Source organism: Oryx dammah, unplaced genomic scaffold (assembly GCF_014754425.2).
Source record: "Oryx dammah isolate SB20612 unplaced genomic scaffold, SCBI_Odam_1.1 HiC_scaffold_17, whole genome shotgun sequence".
Taxonomy (NCBI): Eukaryota; Metazoa; Chordata; class Mammalia; order Artiodactyla; family Bovidae; genus Oryx; species Oryx dammah.
In genome coordinates, this window is record NW_024070201.1 from 26,744,275 (window position 1) to 26,763,467 (window position 19,193).

The window sequence follows — 19,193 nt, forward strand, 5'->3', positions numbered from 1 at the left end:
TTGGTGACTGATCCTGTCTGTCCCCAAAGGTGGGCCTTTTAAGGACCCAGTCTCTATTCTTCCAGCCCATTCTCCTCTCTGAAGACAGCCATCTCTGTTGTTGGCTGGAGCTGAGAAGAGAGTTAAGAATAGGCAAGGGCAGAGTGCAGTGCGGAGAATACTGACCAGACAGCGCTGGTCTGCCCCTTGCTGGGGGGCCCTGATCCTGCTTGTGGATCCCACTTCTTGCTTCTATGGGGCCCATCAGATAGGAGGTGGGGATTGGGCCAGTCTGGCTGCTTCTTCCCACAGGCTTCTCCATCCCCCAGCACCGACACCCCCGACCCCTACCCCAGGCACAAGCAGGCTCTTACTTGAGCTGTTTTCCCAAAGCAGAGGCTTCAAATTGGGCCACATAGTCTCTGCCACTATCCTTGATTGCTTCCACATACACGGTGGCAAAATCCTTCACCCGATCCCAGGATGACTGGGGCTCATCTTGCTGCCAGAAATGCCGAGCCTGGCTCCCTGGGACGGAGAGGGGAGACCCAGATCAGACCAGCTCTGGGCTGGGATCTGAGCAGAAGTGGTTGGCAGGGGAGAGGGGTGCGAAGGAGTAATTCTGCTTCCTGGGCCCAGGAGGGTGGTCCGCAGGGGTTCAGGGAGAAGGTTCCCCCCAGTCGTTGGCTCCCTAGGTTGGGGGCACCTACCCGTCAGGAAGAGCACAGCCAAGGTCAGCACCACGGCTTTCATCTTGAAGGGATGTGGGTGACCTGGAGGAGAAGAGAGGCCCAGCTGAGCAGGGCTTGAAGGAGCCCGTGCATCCCCTACTCACTCCAGCCGGGGAGGAGGAGGCAGGGCACAGGGTGGGGAGGGCCAGGGGTCCAGAGCCCCCAGCCTGGGGTAGAGGCTCCGGCCAGCATCCCAGAGCCTCAAATGCCTAGAGCTGGGGAGCGGGTAGCAGCACTTACCTCAATGGCCAGCAGTCTAATCAGCCAGCTCTCCCCCGGCCTATTTATGTGTCCAGGCAGGGCTGGGCTCAGAGGCTGATAAGCCCAGCCCAGGCCTTGCTGCTGCTCACTGGTCCTGGCGATGTGGAACTCAGAGTTCAAGGATCAGCTCTGTCCCTGGGGCCAGACAAATAGAGCAGGCAAACAGGAAGCTACGGGGGCTGCAGGGCCAGGGATCAAGGGTTCCAGCAGGGGTGGGAGGGGTGGGTACAGGCTTGCAGGTCCCCAGAGTCGGGGTCAGCTGTACCGGCCCGTCTCCTCCGTGGGGATTGTGTGCCTGCCAATCACAGCAGGTGAGAGGAAGGAAGGAGGAAAAACACAGAGGCTGCCAAGGACGGCTGGGACTCCTCCACTCAAGAGGTATTCTCCCCTGCTGGCCCCTCGCATTCCAGGGTGATTATCTCACTCCCACCCTGCCCCAACTTCACAAAGGCAGCAGAGGTTTCTCCCATCAAGGCTGTCCCATCTCTCTCTCATCCCCACCTCGCTCTAGGCCCTTGCAGACCTCCCAGACTGGAAAGCAAAGGGAACCTTGTGCTTGGAGGCTGCCTGAGGAGAGAGAGAACGGTACTCAGTGGCCCCCAGACTTTGAGACGTCTAACATTTCCAAACACACTCTAGAGACCAACACAGAGTTGCCAACTTTTCATTTTGTCATCTTACGCACCGCCACTCCCAACCTGACCCAAACCCTACCATCAACCGTAACCAACCATAATCTCTTTCAAACCGATTTTTTTTCAAGTCTCTATTGAATCTGTTACAATATTGCTTCTGTTTTATGTTTTGGTTTTATGGCCATGAGGCGTGTGGAATCTTAGCTCCCTGACCAGAGATTGGTACACCCCCTGCATTGGAAGGCGAAGTCATAACCACTTATCCTCCCACGGAAATTCCAAGATTATTTTTTAAAGAACTTCCCTGGCGATCCAGTGGTTAGGATTAAGGGCTTTCCCTGCCAAGGGTCTGGGTTCCATCTCTGGTTGGGGAACTAAGATCCCTCAAGTGGAGAGGCATGGACAAATAAAAAAGATTTTTTAACACCGAAAAAGGGCATGATCTCAGAATAAAGGACAGTCGCTTAAATGGGATACATAGCTCTTTGCATTGTTCATTTTGACCTTGCATCCCACACAAGTGAGAATGGACACCATCCCTAAGGGATGGCTGATGTTGAGGAAGGACCTCTGGACTGCTAGAGGCAGTAGCCTGTTCTTTTATTTCATCCATTTTTACCTTCAACTTGCAAAATCCTGGAGGAAGCTCATGAGTACTGTATGCAATCTGAGTTTGGTTTCCTATCAGTAAAATGAAGACAAAAATGGGGGTGGCTGGAGGACAGACCCAGGGAAGTTAGTGCTGTGTGTTCATTGGTGTTTGCAGCGACATTTTCTAAGATTTCTCCTGGAAGGTGTGAGACCCCCAACACCAGGTCGCCGACGGCCTGGGTCATAGAACCTGTGAGCATGTAAGCAGAGAGGGGTTTTGAGATCAGCCTCTTTCCACTCCCATCTCCAGATGAGGAAACTGAAGACTGGAGGAATTTGCCCAGTGTCCCTGATCTCCCAGGGCATGGGAGGCAGGGCTGCACTTAGAACCCAGGTCTCCGGACTGAGGACCCAGGGCAGAAATGTGTCCTGTGCCACCTACCCAGGAAACTCCCTAAGGTTCCAGAACTCAGCCTGGGGCTACTGTCTGCCGGATACCAGAGTGGCGGGGCTCCAGGCCTCTCCCACCCATGTCTTTCTCCCCAGAGGGGAAAGCTCTGGAGCTGGGCTACCTTCAGTTTGAATCCCAGCTCTCCCACTTGTTAGCTGAACCTCCCCCACACCTCAGTTGCTTATCTGTTAAGCGAAGATAACAATAGTCATCTCCTAGAGTTATAGTAGGTGTAGCAAGTGGATGGAGAATAATGTCCCCCTACCCCTGCCAACATGTCCATGTCCTGCTCTCTGGAACCTGTGACTGTTCCTTTAAGTTGCAGAAGAGACTTTGCAGATGTGATTATAAGTCCCTTGAGAGGGACTTCCCTAGTGGTTCAGTGCTTGAAGAATCTGCCTTTCAATGCAAAGGATGCTGGTTCAATCCCTGGTTAGGGAACAAAGATTCACAAATGCCCTGGGGCAACTAAGCCTGCACACTGCAGCTGTTTAGCCTGTGCATTCTGTTGCCACAACTAGAGAGTCTGTGCATGACAGCAAAAGATCCCATATGCTGCAACTAATAAATAAATATTAAGGACCTTGAGATGGGGTGACTCTCCAGGGTTATCCAGGTGGTCCCGTGTCATCACAAGGATCCTTACATACATAAGAGGGAGGCGGGAGAGGCAGAGGCAGAGAAGATGGGAGATCAAAAGCAGAGGTCGGAGGGATGTGATTGTTGGTAGGGGACCATGAGCCAAAAGATGCAGGCAGGCTCCAGAAGCTGGATGAGACCAAGAAGAAGAGTTTCCTCGGAGCCTCCAGGAGGAATCAGCTCTGCTGATGCCGTGCTCTAGACCTGTATGACCCTTTGTGGACTTTTGACTTCCAGACCCGTGCTGTAACATAATAAGTCTATGTGGTGTTAAGCATTAAATTAGAACATGCATGGCAAAACTGAAAGTGCCTGGCACTGAGTAAACAGTAACTCTTCTGCACCCCAGCAGCCCAGTTTCTGGCCTTGTGTCCCCTGCTCCTACTGAATACACTCACACTGGCAGACCAGAGCTATGAATGACTTCAGTCTCTGGTGGTGGAAGTAGGGGAGGGGGAGGAATCACATTTTCTCCATGTGACCTTGACACACAAATGCCCAGATGAGGGGGTGACCTACCCCTGCCAGGGGACCCAGCAGGGAGGAGGGTTGCCACTTGGCCAGCCTAGTTCCCAGCGTTTTGTTGAGAGAGTGGGAGGGAAGCTGGTTCCCTGCTCAGAGCAGCTCAGGGGTGTCTGGGGACGAGAGGCTCCTTTCTCAGCCAGCATACAGGGGACCACAGAAGCTTAATACTTGGGTGCTATTTTGCTCTGCTTTAACTGAAATGATTGTAGCAAACCTAGTATCTGACAGCTGCCAGTTCTTCAGTGGCCAAAGCATTTTCACGATGAACTGAAAGGCCAGCAGGCCAGATATTCTCCTTGTTTGGCCTGTGAGAAGCCTGCAGCTGAGAGCTGCTAAGAGTTGCCTTATGACCTTCAGCCATCAGTGTTCAGTGCTGGCAGGAAGGGAGTCAGGGGCCTGGCTTCTAGCTCTCTGACGGTTGCCTGTAGGCCAGCAGCAGCTGGGCCTCCGACTCCCAAAGCCCTTTGGGAGTTTGATAATATCTTACCAAGCTAGAAGCTTTCTTTTTATTTTTAAACTTTTTATATTGGAGTATAGCCAGTTAATGTTGTGATAGTTTCAGGTGAATAGCAAAGGGACTTAGCCATATATATACATGTATCGATTCTCTCCTAAACTCCCCTTCTACCCAGGCTGCCACATAACATTGAGTTCCCTGTGCTGTCCATTAGATCCTTGTTGGTTATCCATTTTAAATATAGCAGCATGTACATGCTGGGCTTCCCTTGTGGCTCAGCTGGTAAATAATCCGCCTGCAATGCAGGAGACCTGGGTTCAATCCCTGGGTTGGGAAGATCCCCTAGAGGAGTGAAAGGCTACCCATTCCAGTATTTGGCCTGGAGAAGTCCATGGACTGTATAGTCCACGGGGTCGCAAAGAATCAGACACAACTGAGCAACTTTCACTTCACTTCAAATGTTGATCCCAAACTCTACCTCTTCTCCCGGTTCTTCCCCTCTCCCCGGCCACCATAAGTTCATTCTGTGTTTGTTTCTGTGGAAGCTTCCTTTTTAAATATGCTGGTGTGTTGTTAGTCACTCAGTCATGTCCGACTCTTTGCAACCGCATGGACTGTAGCCCTCCAGGCTCTTCTGTCCATGGGATTTCTCAGGCAAGAATACTGGAGTGGGTAGCCATTTTCTTCTCCAAGGGATTTTCCCAACCCAGGGATCAAACTCAGGTCTCCTGTATCACAGGCAGCTTCTTTACCATCTGAGCTTGTTCACTAGTGTGTCTGCTCCATCTCACTGTAAGGTGTTTGGTTTAAGTTGGCCCATGCCCCTCCGTTACATTTTGGAATAAGGGAGACTTTCTGAACAGAGGCCGATGGGAAAACCACAGCCAACAGCAAATGGAGCATGTCTCAGGACCAGACTTGGGGTCCATCCAGTCACTGTCAGAGGCACCAAGTACCTGGACTGGACTAGCTGTTACGTGGGTGCAGGGCCCACCAGTGTCGGCCCTTAGTGCTACCACCCTGTTCCCCTGATGTGGGGGGTCTCCCCAGTTACCCTGCTGAAGTGGGTCCCCTGGTATGTGTGGGAGTGTGGCTGGCTGGCTGGCTGCAGGAATGGATTTTGCTCAGAAGGACTGGCCACTCATTTCACAATTGGTGTCTCAAGGTCATACTGGTCAGTCTGCACTGGGAAGACTCTGTTCCCTGCTGGGTCTGGCACATAGCAGACACTCAGCAAATATTTGCCCAATGAACTATTCTGCACCCCAGAATCCAGAGGGTTACTTGAAAGAGCGGGCTTGGAGAGGAGACGCAGGAGTCTTGCCCATACAGCCTGTTATCGGGGACCCTGCTCAGAACATTTACTCTGAGTGTTTATGGTGCAGGTCAGGATGGGAGGCTTGAGGTTGGGAGGTCTGGATCATTTAGGGAGGGAGGAGATCCCCATCACCACCACTCCTGTTCACTGTTTGATAATCTTGTTGCAGCTCCTGGTGATAGACAGAGCCCCAGTTTAGACCCCAGCACCGGGCATCATAACCAGCAAAGAATCTCTCCTGCCCTCCTGCTTAGGAGACTAAGGTCATGGCAGAGCAGGAACGGAGGCCTAGCTCCTCGGTAGGTACACCAGCCTTCTGAATCCTTGATCTGTGCAGGTGGAGTGGGGCGGGTGTGGTGGGGAAGGAGGCTACCTCAGAGTCAGAAAGATGAGCAAGGACCTGTTGGCAAGGCTTCCACCTTCACAGCTCAGACCCCTGGGTCAACATCCAGCAGGCAGGGCCAAGGCCTCTGACCTCATCTCCAAGGCATTTGGGCTGCCTGCAGCAGGGCGTGGCACCTTCCACAGAAGGTTCTTCCAGATTACTCGAAGGCATCTGGTTTATCTGTTTGGTTTCAGAGACACTCTCAGCCTTCCAAGGGAGTGTGTACAGACTTGAAGATTCCCCACCCCTTACCCCCAGCCCTTTTTTAAAAAACATTTTGTCTTGGGGTAGAGCCCATTGACGGAGAAGCCTGGTAGGCTGCAGTCCATGGGGTCACTAAGAGTCAGACACAACTGGAGTGACTTAGCAGCAGAGCCCATTGACTGACAAAGTTGTGATAGTTTCAGGTGAACAGGGAAGGGACCCAGCCATACATTAGAAGACCCTTCTTGAGAAGGCTCTTTTCTGCTCTCAACACTCCCACAGTGACCTTCTAGTCACGTGGACTCAAAAGATTTTCTAAGTTCCCTCCTGTCCCTTGTCTTTCCATAAGCTCAGGATTTCCAGCTGCGGTGATCTTTCTTCACAGAAGGCTTCTAGCAGCTATTTGTGAGCCATGGCTGGGACCCTCCAAGAAATTCCACCCTGTCCTCTGGAGTCCAGGTATGGAAAAAGGGGAAAACTATAGCAAAAGTCCCCTTCTATCTTAACACTTAGTTGGTGTCCATATCACTGGGTTGACTGAGGTCACCCCACAGATGCCCCAGCCTCTGCCAGCTCTTTGAAGTTCTTCTACTCCTTCAAAAGTATCCTCTCAAGGAATCTGTTTTCCATCGGACTCAGCAAACTGTAGTGTTCACTTCTGAGGGGGCAGAGTCCAAGCCAGGTGTCTGATGACCCAGTGTGAGGTCCAGTTCAGGCTTCTGGAGAATGCTCCTCTCTCAAGGCAGGGTGAGATAAAGCAGAGCTCACGGCCCCACCCTCCACGTCCTCAGCCTCCCACATTCCAGCTTCCAGCCTGACAGTTTCTCCCAACTAGCCTCCAAACACAAGGCTAGTAACATGTCAGCGTAAGATCACAGTCAGGTGTTTCACTTTCACAATCCCCTACTGTCCAACCAAGTTCCCAAGCTATGACTGCCCACCAAACAATGATTAAAGGTCTTACTGCAGCTTGGGTCTGGAGATTGTTTTTAATCCTTTTTTAGTTCAACATAAATGAGAAAGAAAAAATACTCTGACATTTTCAAAGAACAGAAGTAGGAAAGTATATTCATATACGTTCAACATATACTGCGCATATTGGTTACTACAATAAAAAGCAATGATTTTTTTTTTAAAGTGTAGTTTGCAAGATGGCACGGTTAATAGGCTCACTGGCTTTCGTCTGGGTGCTCGCTGTGGGGTGGCAGTCTGCTCGTCCATCAGTTCCGTGAACAAAACAGGCTGAGTGTGTGGTGGGGGCCGGCAGGGGTGTCAGAGCGGCAACGAGCCCAGAGAAGTCAACAGTGGCGGTTTGGGCTCCTCTCAGTCGCTTCCAGAAGGTGAGTAGCTGGTGGCTCCCACCAAGTAGAGAGGATGTGGGGACCATGGAAACATGGAGAGGTCCCAAGAAAGGCTCTTGCACTGCAGAAACCCACTCGAGGGATACTGGGTCCAGGAGCTGAGCTGCCAACATCAGAGAGGAGGACAAGCTACGTGGGGGACCCTGGCAGCAAAACCAGGATGGCCATGCTGGGCACCCGCTTTCTTCTGTGCAAATTCAGGATGAAAGATGAGGAGGGGCCAGGGGACCTGTTACTCTGCTTCCCCAGAAAAACGGATCAAGAGTATTTAACGTCTCTTCCTTGTTTTGAAGATCAGAAGGCGATAACCCAGATCTTCTGCCAGCCCCCCCAGCCAGCAGAGGAGACTTTGGTTTCTAACGGTGAAGGAAAATGAAGATAGTGACGCAAACAATAGCTATCGCGAACGCACTGCTTCAGCAGGGAGGCGGGGCGGGGAAGGAGACCACCACATCTGTCACTGGCACGAGTGAGAACTGCTCACAATTACAAGGCCTAAATAAAATACTTTGAACAAAAGGTGCAAGTCACAATTCAAATAGAACAGAATCTGGTTAAACATTTCTCTTTTAAACAAAAATTTCTTTTGCTTGTATTTATTAATAATAATAACAATAATAACAATAATATCAACATTTACCAAAAACAATTCCTACATGATCAAGAATTAAAATAGGGGCTGAGGATGCGCAGAGAGGAGGAAAAGGTTAGGAGGGTGGCAGGACCCAAGACAACCTCCTGTTCTTCTTGCCTGTGACAAAGAGGCTGAAAGGGAAAAGCATTATATATAGATATATATATATGTATGTATGTATGTATTATGTATGTATACAGATACATACACATATATATGGAGAAACAATCCTTGTTATATCACAATATAACATGAGAAGGAAAGGTGACCCCAAAACACAGTGTGCCACTGTTGGGTGTTCAGTCCGTGGGCAGAACCAGCAGGACGATAAAGGCAACCAACTTTCCAAGTTACAAGAGGGGAGCTGAGTTACACACCAGAGAGACATTCTAACCGGCAACCCATCAACGCCAGGCCACGCTCAGCCTCCATGCTAACATTCTCATGTGATTTTGGCTTGGCCAGACATGTTTTTCAGTGGAGCCCAGCAGAAAAGACCTCTCCAGGTTCAGGCTTGGGGTGTCTCTTTTTGCTCTCCAAGGGCCAAAGGCTACTGCCCCTTCCCTCTTATCTCTTTCTCCAGCCACTACATTCCAGAGTATGTTGCCCTCTAGCTTTTGCTTCTGCGTAAGAGCAGTTCAGGGACTGGAGGGCGCTCTGCAGACAGAAGCTGGGGAGGGGAACAGCTCTGGGCCCTGGCCACCATACGCTAACTGCTTTGCTCTTCTGCCTTAAAAAAAAAAAAAAAAGGGAAAGAAAAGAAAAAAGAAAGAAAATCACCTCCCAGAGAAAACATACCTAAAAACAAAAACAACCCAAAACAACCCAAACCAAAAACCAAACCAAACCACCAACTCAAATACACCAAATACACTTTCACAAAAGGTGGCGAACATGGATTTCCTGTTTATTTCCTTGGTGACTTGGTCATACAGGCGAACATGGCAAAACCCCCCTCAGATCCCAAAAGAACAGCACACTGATGAGCCAAATGGGAGGAAAGGAGCCGACATTCTGGGTGGAGCGAAAACAATGGCAATTTGGCGCAATGCTGCTAGATACTGTTGGTTTAGAATCAACCTTTTCATTCCAGCTCTGTACATAAACCTGCAACAGAGCAGACACACAGAATTAGTTTGAAGAGACAAAGACTCAAATATTCCATTGAAAACTTTCAAAGAAATGGTTCACTTTACCTCAGATATTTTAAGAGGATTTGTGGTACTGAGGCTCTGATACAGATTTGCCAGATGGCTTAACTTTCATCGAGTCTTTTCTGTCAATGAATTTTCAAAGACAGAACTGATACTACCTCTTATGTTTAGGCATTACTCCTGCAAAATTGGCCAGTTGACCTGTTTTCTACTGCTGGCCTCTGATCACAAATTTCTGGTATATTTTTCCACTTGCAGCATAGCCTTAGAAAAGATCTGGCTAGACATGTATTCTTGCTGAATTTTATCCTTTAGGACTGAGTTCAAGAACCACCTCCTTTTCCATTACCGTGGCCAGAAGTCCGGTCTGTCCTCTGAAGCTCACTTATTATTTGAAGGCTATGCCACCTATAACATGCCTTATCCCCAACAGCTCGACCAAGGGACCATGGCCAGTATTTCTTCTAAATGCCCCCATCTACCCCTCAAACAATTAGCATGATGCTTAATGAAGGAGCAGAAAGATTCAAAAACCTTGGCTGGAGGAGTGGTGGTGTCAAGGTCACTGGCTCAAAGTTCATGTGGAAGGAATCTCCTGATGGGATCAGGAGCTGACACTGAGCCAAAGGGCTGGTTTGGCTCCGGCCAGGGTGATACTCACTTTCCATCTTTCGCTACACGCCTGCCTGTTCCATGCTGAAGGAGACCTCGGGGTGCTTGTAGCTGAGCAGTATGTCTGTGATACACGTGGATGGGTAGCAAGAGGAGTTTAAATGCTGGCTGCCATCTGTCAGGTCTGGGTGCTCCTGACCTCCAAGACTCTCCCCGCATTCTGCAAGACCAGAGAAAACTTGGGAGGTTTGCAGGGAGCTTGGGTGGGGGGGTGGGCAAGACATAGAGAGAGGAAGAGAGAAGTCTGAAACTTCTGCGGCCCTACGTTCCAGTTCAGAGCAGGCCCTCGGTTTGGTTAGTGACCACGGCTGGGGGCCAGGCTTCTTCCTGTTGGCCCCACTGCCCATTTCCCCCTCTTCTTTACTGTCTCCCATTGTCAGGCACCGTCAGCTCCTGTGGTGTGGGATGAGACAGCCTCGTGACACCTGGGCATACTCTATGCTCAAGGCATGGGCCTAAGCACTTCAAACTCCCAAGCACAGGCCTCCCAGGCGGTGCTAGTGGTGAAGAATCTGCTTCGATCCCTGGTCAGTAAGATCCCCTGGAGAAGGGAACGGCAGCCCACTCCAGTATTCTCACCTGGAAGATGCCACAGACAAAGGAGCCTGGTGGGCTACACAGCCCATAGGGTCGCAAAGAGTCGGACAGGACTGAATGAGTGAGCACGCAGGCAGGGAAGCTAGCAACTGCTCCCAGCACAGTCGAGGACATGGGCTCTACTCTGTCACTTTACAGAGGAGGAGCTTGGGGGTCAGAAAGGTTAAGCGCCTTAACCTGTGGAGCCAGTACAGAGCAGTCAGAATTAACTGCAGACCCATCCACTCCTGGGTCTGTGCTGTTATCAGCTAAGATTCCCCTCCCTCTACTGGTACTAACGGGAGGCAGACATTAGGACACGGTGCCTTCTCAGAACCAGACAAGGGTAACTGAAGGGGCATCTGAACACGCACACAGACAGGACCCTGATGGGTCTGTGCTCAGCCAGGAGCGGGGCTCCTCCGTGCTCTCTCACTCAGTGCAGGAGAACTGGGGAAAGGCGGGATCCAGAAGCCCATGGGAATGCTGTGGCTTCCCGTGGGCTCTCCATACAAGAGGGGAGCAGTCACTGGTGAAGAGGGAAGGGGGGCCCCTCTAGAAACTCCTTCGGGGTGCCTGCCCCATGCATGATGCCCCTTACCCTCATTCTCCCCATCCTGGAACTGCTGGCTCCCCATGAGCGATGACTGACTGAGAACTGCATCTGACATCCGGGCAGAGCTAAGTGCTTTCCCTGCCACGAGACTCATGCCAGGCAAGTTGTCCAGCTGCACCTGCAGAGAACAATTATTACAAGAAGTAAGGAGATCAGAGAACGCACCTTGAGAGACCGCTATGCCCTTCAAAGGAGCCCAGGCAAAGGGCAGCCGCAAGCACTGTCCCAAGCACTGCTACCCAGGCCCCCTTCCTCTACAGGGCTATCCAAAGGGGGATGCTGTGGGGGGAGCTGAGGCTGGGGCAGGGGTGTTGGCGGGGAGGGAGGGGCTCAGGGAGTCTCAGCTGGAGCCCTTGACGTCTACATGGCGTTCCAGTACCAGGTTTCTGACCTGGCTCGAGGCCATGAGGAGTCTCTTAGGGCGGCAGTGTCCAACAGCACTCTGTTCGAGGACAAGGGGATGTTCTCTGTCTGCCCCATCCAAATCGAAAGCCGCCAGCCACAAGTGGCTACTGTGCCCTGGAATGTGACTAGTGTGACTAAAGAACTCGGTTTTATGTTTTATTCTGTTTTAATTACATTTAAAATTGAAAGGTCACATGTGGCTGGTTGTGGCTGTATTAGTGCCGCCGAGGAGTCTGCCCTAAGGCAACAAAGCTCTGCCAAGTGACTAGCTCCCTTGAAGTCTGAATAAATTCAAGGCAGCTGCCAGAATAATAACTGAGAGTCTGCAGGCTCATCTGCTGGGGCCTGAGTTTCAACTGTTTGGGGAGAAGTTCAATAACTAAGACTAGAGGAAATGGATGCTCTTGATCCTCAGCTTCAAATGTGGAACTTGGCGTCAGCAGAGATTCTCCTGGAATTTCAGGCTTGTTACAGTGATTCAGAGACATGCTCCCTGAGTGCTCGGGGCGCTGGACTCTGGTTGAGGAGAACAAGAGACACCACCCCACATCCCTAAGTTCTGCTTTCAAAGGCCCCGCTTCCAAGAAGCAGGAGGGGCCGACGTACATAAGCATCGTCGCTGTTCTGGATGGTGTGATGTCTCTGGAGGGTGCGGGGCCTCTGGTGTTCACTGACTGAGGGGTGTGCGGGGTACCCAAGTCCATTGTGATCTGGCAGCTCCATCGCTTGTCCAGGAGAACTTCTATCCATGCAGTTCCCTGGGACAGACTCTGAGGAGACAGAGTAAGACAGGGTCAGTCAGCAGACCCAGCATTTCTCTCAGCCCGCTCTCACCAAAGCAGCATCTTGCAAGGCAGGGTGAGGACCACCATTGGCAGACCAGTCCCGGCCAATCCTCAGCTGGCTGGCGACGCTCGGAGGAGCCTGGACCAGCCTGCCAACTCTCAGTCCTTCCTGGGGCTCTCTCTGCAGGGATCGTCCCCTTACGAGAAAAAAATCCATGTATTAGTAGTCAGCTGAACCTTTTCTTTCCTCTTCATTTCTCTGCTGATTTGACAGTGCTATGTTCCCAAACCTAGATGCACAAGAGAATCATTCCTGGACCTTCGGGACCTCTAGCCTGGGAGAATGGCCTCCACCCTGCGGACGCCTCTCTCTCTTCCTTTGGCTTCCCCTCCGTACCCAACCGAGTCCTCTCCTCCGACTCCAGCCCCAACTCCTTTCAAGGGTCCTCCTCTCTTTACCTCTCTATCCTTGACCTTCTCACTCTCCCCACACTTACTTTGGCAATATCATCTATTTTCATGGCTTCAACTACACTGCTTCTATGTAAAGAATTACTATATGCTCTTTTAAGCTCCAGATTCAAAATTCTAAATATTTACTAAATATCTTTCCCTGGATGGCTGGACTACATCACTTAGCTTCCCCCACAACCAACAGCTCCTTTCCTAACCTTCTGGGTGTGAGCTCATGGAGCCCCTGCTGACTCCTCACTCCCGGTTCTACATCACCTGAAGTCTAAAGAACCTGCCTCTCCAAGGTCGGTCCCTTTAATCTCTTTCTTTCCAGTCTCACTGCTTCCACGAAAGTTTGGTTACCTCCTGCCTGGATCACTATAATAGGCTCCTAATCATTCCTCTTCCATGGCCCTACAAAGATGAACCTTTCTATAGTGGAGCCCAAACCCCTCAGTTTCACTGGCCCAGCCTCTCTCCCAACGTCCCACACAACTCACCCCTACATTCTAAGCTCTGGTCAAAGGGGACCACTCACGATTCAATGCATTTGCTTTCACCTTTCTCTCTCCCTGGAAATGCTTAATCTTCTACTTCCATTCCTGCCAGTTCTAATCAATGTATCCTTCTAGGTCCATCTCAAATGTTACCATTTTTATGAAACTTTCCCTTTCAAACAGAAACAAATCATTCTTTCCTTTCATTGTCAGAAGACTTTATTAGACTTTGATTATGCTAACATTATTCCTGGCACCACCTTCAATTGTCTACTTGTGTTAATGTTTCATATTAAACTGTAAATTCTTTGAGGACAAGAATTATTACACGCATGTTTGTGAGCCTTCAGTATTCCAGAACACTGCCCGATACCAGTGTTTCATAATATTCTAACTGATATCAATAAACACTCTCTTAATATAGGTCAGTCACCTGTCAGAGTCAGCATGGTCAAGAGTACCAAGGCCACACCAAGGTTGACAGGGTCCTCCTGTTGGCACCTCTGGCTCCAGTCCTTAAGAGTCTAGCACTTGAACATGTGTTTTCTTTGGTTGGTTGGTTTTTCTGGGTTAAACTTCCCTGGCAACTACTAGGCTTATCTCACAATGAACAGTATCTTGGTGAGACCAAGTTTTTAAACAAATTTTAATGGGAAACACAGTCCTAATGCTAACTGCACCATCCCAGTATCTATGTGAATAATGAAAGTAACACGGGCTCCTTGAGTGATGTGCAAAGTATTTTAGGTCTCTATATTCAAATGGTCTCCGTAACCATCACGGTGAGGCCAGGGCTCAGGGGCTGGGCGGGCACAGGAAGGGAGGGGAAGGAAATGACATGCACCTTGCTGGTAAGGCAAAGCACTCTGGAGGAACGGGAGAAGAATGGGAGCTTCCAAATGACCGAGAGGAAGGCGAGTGAAACTAAGCTGCTCTGTGGGATGAGGTCACCCACCCGCCAACCAGCCCGATCCCCGTCAGTGGGCACAGTGCATGTGCTGGCTGCAGGTCCAAATGAAGGCCACCGGCAGGCAGTGGTGCAAGGCTGCCTCTGGTGGATGGTATGTATGCTAAATCTCCCTCCCTACCATCTCTCTCTGTGAAATGTGTTTTTATTCCTGAGAATGGGGTTTCTCCACATCTGAACATCCCCCATCCTTTTGGCCCTGCCCGTGGGAAGGTCCCATGGATTCTGTCCTCGTCTGTTCTCTTCACAGCCTTCAGGTCTGGTGCAGACAGATGGAGCCCTTCTTGACAAATCTCACGACAAGCCTTCCTGACTCCCCCGCCTGGGGCTCAGAAGCACTCGCTCTGGGGTCAGGGAGCCCCAGGCCTGGATCCTGGCTTCACCAGAATTCCTGGGCAAGTTACCTGACTTTACTGGATCTCGCTCTCTTCATCTGCAAAACAGGACTTACTCCACAGGTCTATGAAGTGCTTACTTGAGTTTGGTCCTCTATAAGAGCTCAGTAAAGACTGGTATTATTTACACTCATTTCAGAGATATTATTTCTGAGAGGATGGGGCACAATGAACCAGCTGACAAAAACAAACAAGATGATTTTATCACAGAATCATACTTCGAGAATTATGGGGCTAGTTTACCATGGGTAAGTGAGCAAGTGAGCTACTGAAAATTTAATTTCCAGAAAAGAAGCCTCTAGTTTAGGAGATATAAATGTGAGTTAAAAACTAGATGAAAGGGAGTTCCCTGGTGGTTCAGTGGTTAACACTTGGCGCTCTCACTGCTGGGGCCCGGGTTCAATCCCTGGTCAGGGACCGAAGATCCTGCACACCTCATGGCCGTGTGTGTGCTCACTCAGTCCTGTGCAACTCTTTGTGACCCCATGGACTGTAGCCACCAGGCTCCTCTGTCCATGGGATTTTTCAGGCAAGAAAACTGGAATGGGTTGCCATTTCCTCCTCCAGGGGATCTTCCTGACCCAGAGATTGAAGCCAGGTTTCCTGCATTGGTGGGTGGATTCTTTACCACTGAGCCACCTGGAAAGCCACACAGCACAGCCAAAAATAAACTTAGACAAAAAAGGAGCATATTAATAGGGGTTGGGTAGCAAACCAGGGATCTTTCTATTCAAATTTCAATATAATTCACAGGTCAAAGATCAGGAAGGGCTGGCCCCCTTGGCTTGGCAGATATGCTTGGAAGGGGAAGAATGTGAGGCAAGGGGGCATAAAGAGAAGAACCTAAGGCTAAGAATTCAGGGGATTTGAACTCAGGTTCCAGCTCAATCACAGTATATGAACTTGGACAAGTCATTTAACCTAACCTCAATTTCCCTATCTGAAAAATGAGGGTTGTTTGGGGGCTCAAGAGACAATAGGTGTCAAAGGGCCTTTCATAAATTGGAAAGGACTACACAAGCAAAGTAATTATTTTTAGTAAGAATGTTGAGTTTAGAGGGCCCTTGTGACTCTATAGAGGAGATCCACTGACCAGTTTGGCAAGGGAGGCACTGCGTGTAAACAGACCAACCTGTTGAGCAAGGAACAGGAAATTGAGGCTCAAATCTTTGGCATTCCTTATGCCAATTCAGCAGCTGAAGGAACTGTCAAGCTCACCAAAGGATGCAGAAAGAGGATGCCAAGAGCAGGATTCTCAGGTATTTACCTAAGCAAAGCTGAGAAAGTACAGAGGAGGCGAAGACCATCTGATCAGGCAAGGGGAAAAAATACACAAACAGACACAATGCACTCTGCCCGCCTACCTAGGGAGCCGTGGGGCAGCTTGCACAACTCTCTGTGGAATCTGTCAGTTGACTCGTCCTTACTCACTTACTGGGTCTTAAGAGAAAAGGAGAGAAGTGCGTGTGTGCATATCCCTCTCAAAGGCTCTGGGGGGTGAACCCTCCCAGACTGGGGTCAACTATTTGACCCTTGTATGGGGCCTGAAGTCCTCCAGGGCTGCTGAAGCTGAGCAGGCTCAGGGAAAATGTGGTCTTCTCTGTGAGTTCAAGCTGGTAATCTCACTGTGTAAACTGGTTCTGCTATCATATTTATTTGCAAAGTAAAAAAAAAAAAAAAAAAAAATCAAGTGTATGTAATAAGTAGTACCTAGGGGGAGATAAACCTATTTCTACTCCTGGAGGACAGAAAGAGAGATTACAGACAGCATGGCGCATGTCTAGCCCTGACCTTCTACATATTTCAAACAGACCTCTGGCAGGCTGCCGGCTCAGCTCTCCGGCAGTGCCTGGCCCCACACTGATTGGTGGCAAGTGGCCATAACATAAGTAACTATGGCCATTGATAGGATGGCATTTAATTCTCCTTGACTAACATCAGCAATCCCTGATAATCTACCCTTAAGAAGTTTTAGAAGGATGACACTAGCTCTGCTTCTTATAATTACACCTTTTACAGCATTCATTACACAGCGCTTCATGTGAAGGCTGTTTATGAGCTTGTCTGCCCCCATTCCCCCAGCATAAGCTCCCTGAGGGCAGGTTCTCTATCTTTTCATCCCTGCCTTCCCCACTGGACCTAAAATACAGTCTTATGTGACCTAATCATGCAATAAATTTTGTTGAATTTGCTCTGTCATAGAAGCAACAGATGGAATGTTTGGGGGCTAGTGTGTAACGACACAGATATAGAGGTATCATTAGAGGAAGCAAGAGGCATTCCTGCCACCCACAAAGATAAACAAGGACAAGCTGCCCCCACGTGCCTGCAGGGTGGTAGGGGGAGAGCATCACAACCCTTTCTTGGCAAAAGGAACTGCAAATTATCTGATGATTCTTTGTTGATGTCAAACTGCAAGCTCTCAAGTTCTTAAGAGTAGAAGCATCTCAGGTTAGGGCTTCCCAGGGGGCTCAGTGGTAAAGAACCCGCCTGCCAATGCAGGAGACGTGGGTTTGATCCCTGAGTTGGGATGATCCCCTAGAGGAAAAAATGGCAACCCACTCCAGGATTTCTGCCTGGGAAATCCAATGGACAGAGGAGCCTGGCGGGCTACAGTTCTTGGGGTTGCAGAGAGTTGGACACAACTGAGTGACTAAACAACAACAACATGTCAGGTTAAAGCAGGGAGAGACTGTGGAGTCCAGTTTCTCCTGTAAAAGGGATCATAAAACATATGCCCAGGGTGGTTGTGAAAAATAAATGAATAACCGACTGGAGGGCACCAAGCCCGGAACAGACGTACTACAAACACCTTCTTGGAGCGGGCACCTAGCCAGCATCCCTCACTACACAGATGAAGACAGGGGGAGGGGTTATGTGCCAGGGGGGTCACAGAGGAAGCTCCTGTGTTTAAGGTAAGGACAACGGGGACGCCTCAGTATAAGAAGTAGTTTTAAACATGCAGACATACATTTCCGGAGGGTTTCAAACTCTGGAGCAACTTTGGGCTTCCCTAGGCCATTTTTTTCTCTATTGCATTATCTAACTGTACTGGATCCTAAACCCATGTGGTAATCAATTGGGGGCTTTATTCATTAGAATTGTATATATCATTCCCAAAGTCTCAAAACAGAAGTGGAAAGAGGTTAGAAAGAGGCAAGGTAATAGTATTCAAGGAAAGGCATAAGCTAAGTTAAAGAGTAAATTGAGAGTAAACTAGGTAGACACAGGAAGGATTATCTCTAGCACATACTGGCAAGGGGGACAGGAGATAAGATTATGGCCTCTAGGAAAGGTCTTATCAAAGGTCAGGAAAAGGAGATCTAAGAAAAAGGAGGATTTGGGGGAGAAGCAACCCTGATCATGGTAGTGAAGAATCCACCTGCAATGCAGGAGACCCAGTTTGATCCCTGGGTCTGGAAGATCCCCTGGAGGAGGGCATGGCTACCGACTCCAGTGTTCTTGCCTTGGAGAATCCCATGGACAGAGGAGCCTGGTGGGCTACAGTCCATGGGGTCGCAAAGAGTCAGACATGACAGAGTGACTAAGACTTTCAAACCAGATCATGAAGCAACAAGAACAGGGTATTTTTCAGCTGAAACCTTCAGGGGTGTATTTACAGCTGGATTCTTCCAGAAACCTAGAGAGAAAGAGAAGCATGCAGAGAAGAGAGGTGGCGATGGCGGTGGGTATAAGAAGGCAGGGAGAAAGGAGAGGGAGAAGAGATCGCAGGCACTCAGCTTGGGGAACGGTAGGAGGGATCTGTCAAGAGAATCTGACTCACGTGTTGGTCTGAAGTGAACTGATTTAAAGCTGCTGGATCCAGGTCAGACTCTGGGTTTCAGGAAACCTTTGCCCTTAGCTTCTAATTCCTTCCTGTAGACTGCACTTCAAGGAAGGCAGCTTGTCTCCCCGTAAAACATTCCTGAGACACTCTCACCCATGGTCTTTCCTTATGCTTCTCCCCTAAATCCAAACAGCAAAATCCTCTTCATCCACCAAGTCCGTGCGTGCTCAGTTGCTCAGACGTTTTTGACTCTGAGACTCCATGGACTGAAGCCCGCCAGGCTTCTCTGTCCATGGGGATTCTGCAGGCAAGAATACTGGAGAGGGTCACAAGCCCTCCTCCAGGGGATCTTCCTGACCCAGGGACTGAACCTGCGTTTCCTTAGTCTCCTGCATCGGCAGGTGGGTTCTTTACCACTGGGCCACCTGCGAAGCCACCAAGACCTCACTCAAATGTCACTCACTGCGGGAAACCTGGCCCTGCTTTGAAAGAGAACCTGGCTCTGGTGCTCCCGTAGCGCCTGAACCTGCCACGCTCTGCTTCTCTTTAGGCACTAAACAGACCCACAAGCCTGCCAAACGGGGTGGGGTTCCTCTGACAATCGGAGGACACAAGCCAATTCAAGCCTCCTGGTCTCTCTGTATATAGTTGTCACAGAGGAGGGAAAAGTGAAAGGAATTGAGAGAGAATCATTTTTGAAGAAAAATATTTCAAA

General features: G+C 49.8%; 1 protein-coding gene and 1 long non-coding RNA gene across 5 annotated transcripts in view; both read right to left on the reverse strand.

Moving 5' to 3' along the window:
* The window catches only part of LOC120876306, an 18,244-nt gene extending 16,985 nt beyond the window's left edge, over positions 1–1,259 (reverse strand). The window contains exons 1-3 of the long non-coding RNA XR_005724145.1: positions 951–1,259; positions 690–752; positions 354–507 (exon numbers count right to left, since the gene is read on the reverse strand). This is a non-coding gene — a long non-coding RNA (uncharacterized LOC120876306). The remainder of the gene's footprint in view (positions 1–353; positions 508–689; positions 753–950) is intronic.
* Positions 1,260–7,043: 5,784 nt separating this feature from the next.
* SIK3 (SIK family kinase 3) overlaps positions 7,044–19,193 on the reverse strand; it is a 263,445-nt gene continuing 251,295 nt past the window's right edge. For 3 of the 4 annotated variants that reach the window (XM_040258064.1, XM_040258062.1, XM_040258063.1), the window contains 4 exons: positions 12,201–12,364; positions 11,175–11,307; positions 9,987–10,157; positions 9,058–9,278 (listed from right to left, as the gene is read on the reverse strand). In XM_040258064.1, the coding sequence (XP_040113998.1) occupies positions 10,000–10,157; positions 11,175–11,307; positions 12,201–12,364 (455 nt within the window). In that variant the 3' untranslated portion in view covers positions 9,058–9,278; positions 9,987–9,999. Of the gene's footprint in view, positions 9,279–9,986; positions 10,158–11,174; positions 11,308–12,200; positions 12,365–19,193 lie in introns of all 4 variants that reach the window. The other variant, XM_040258061.1, reaches the window with a different exon arrangement.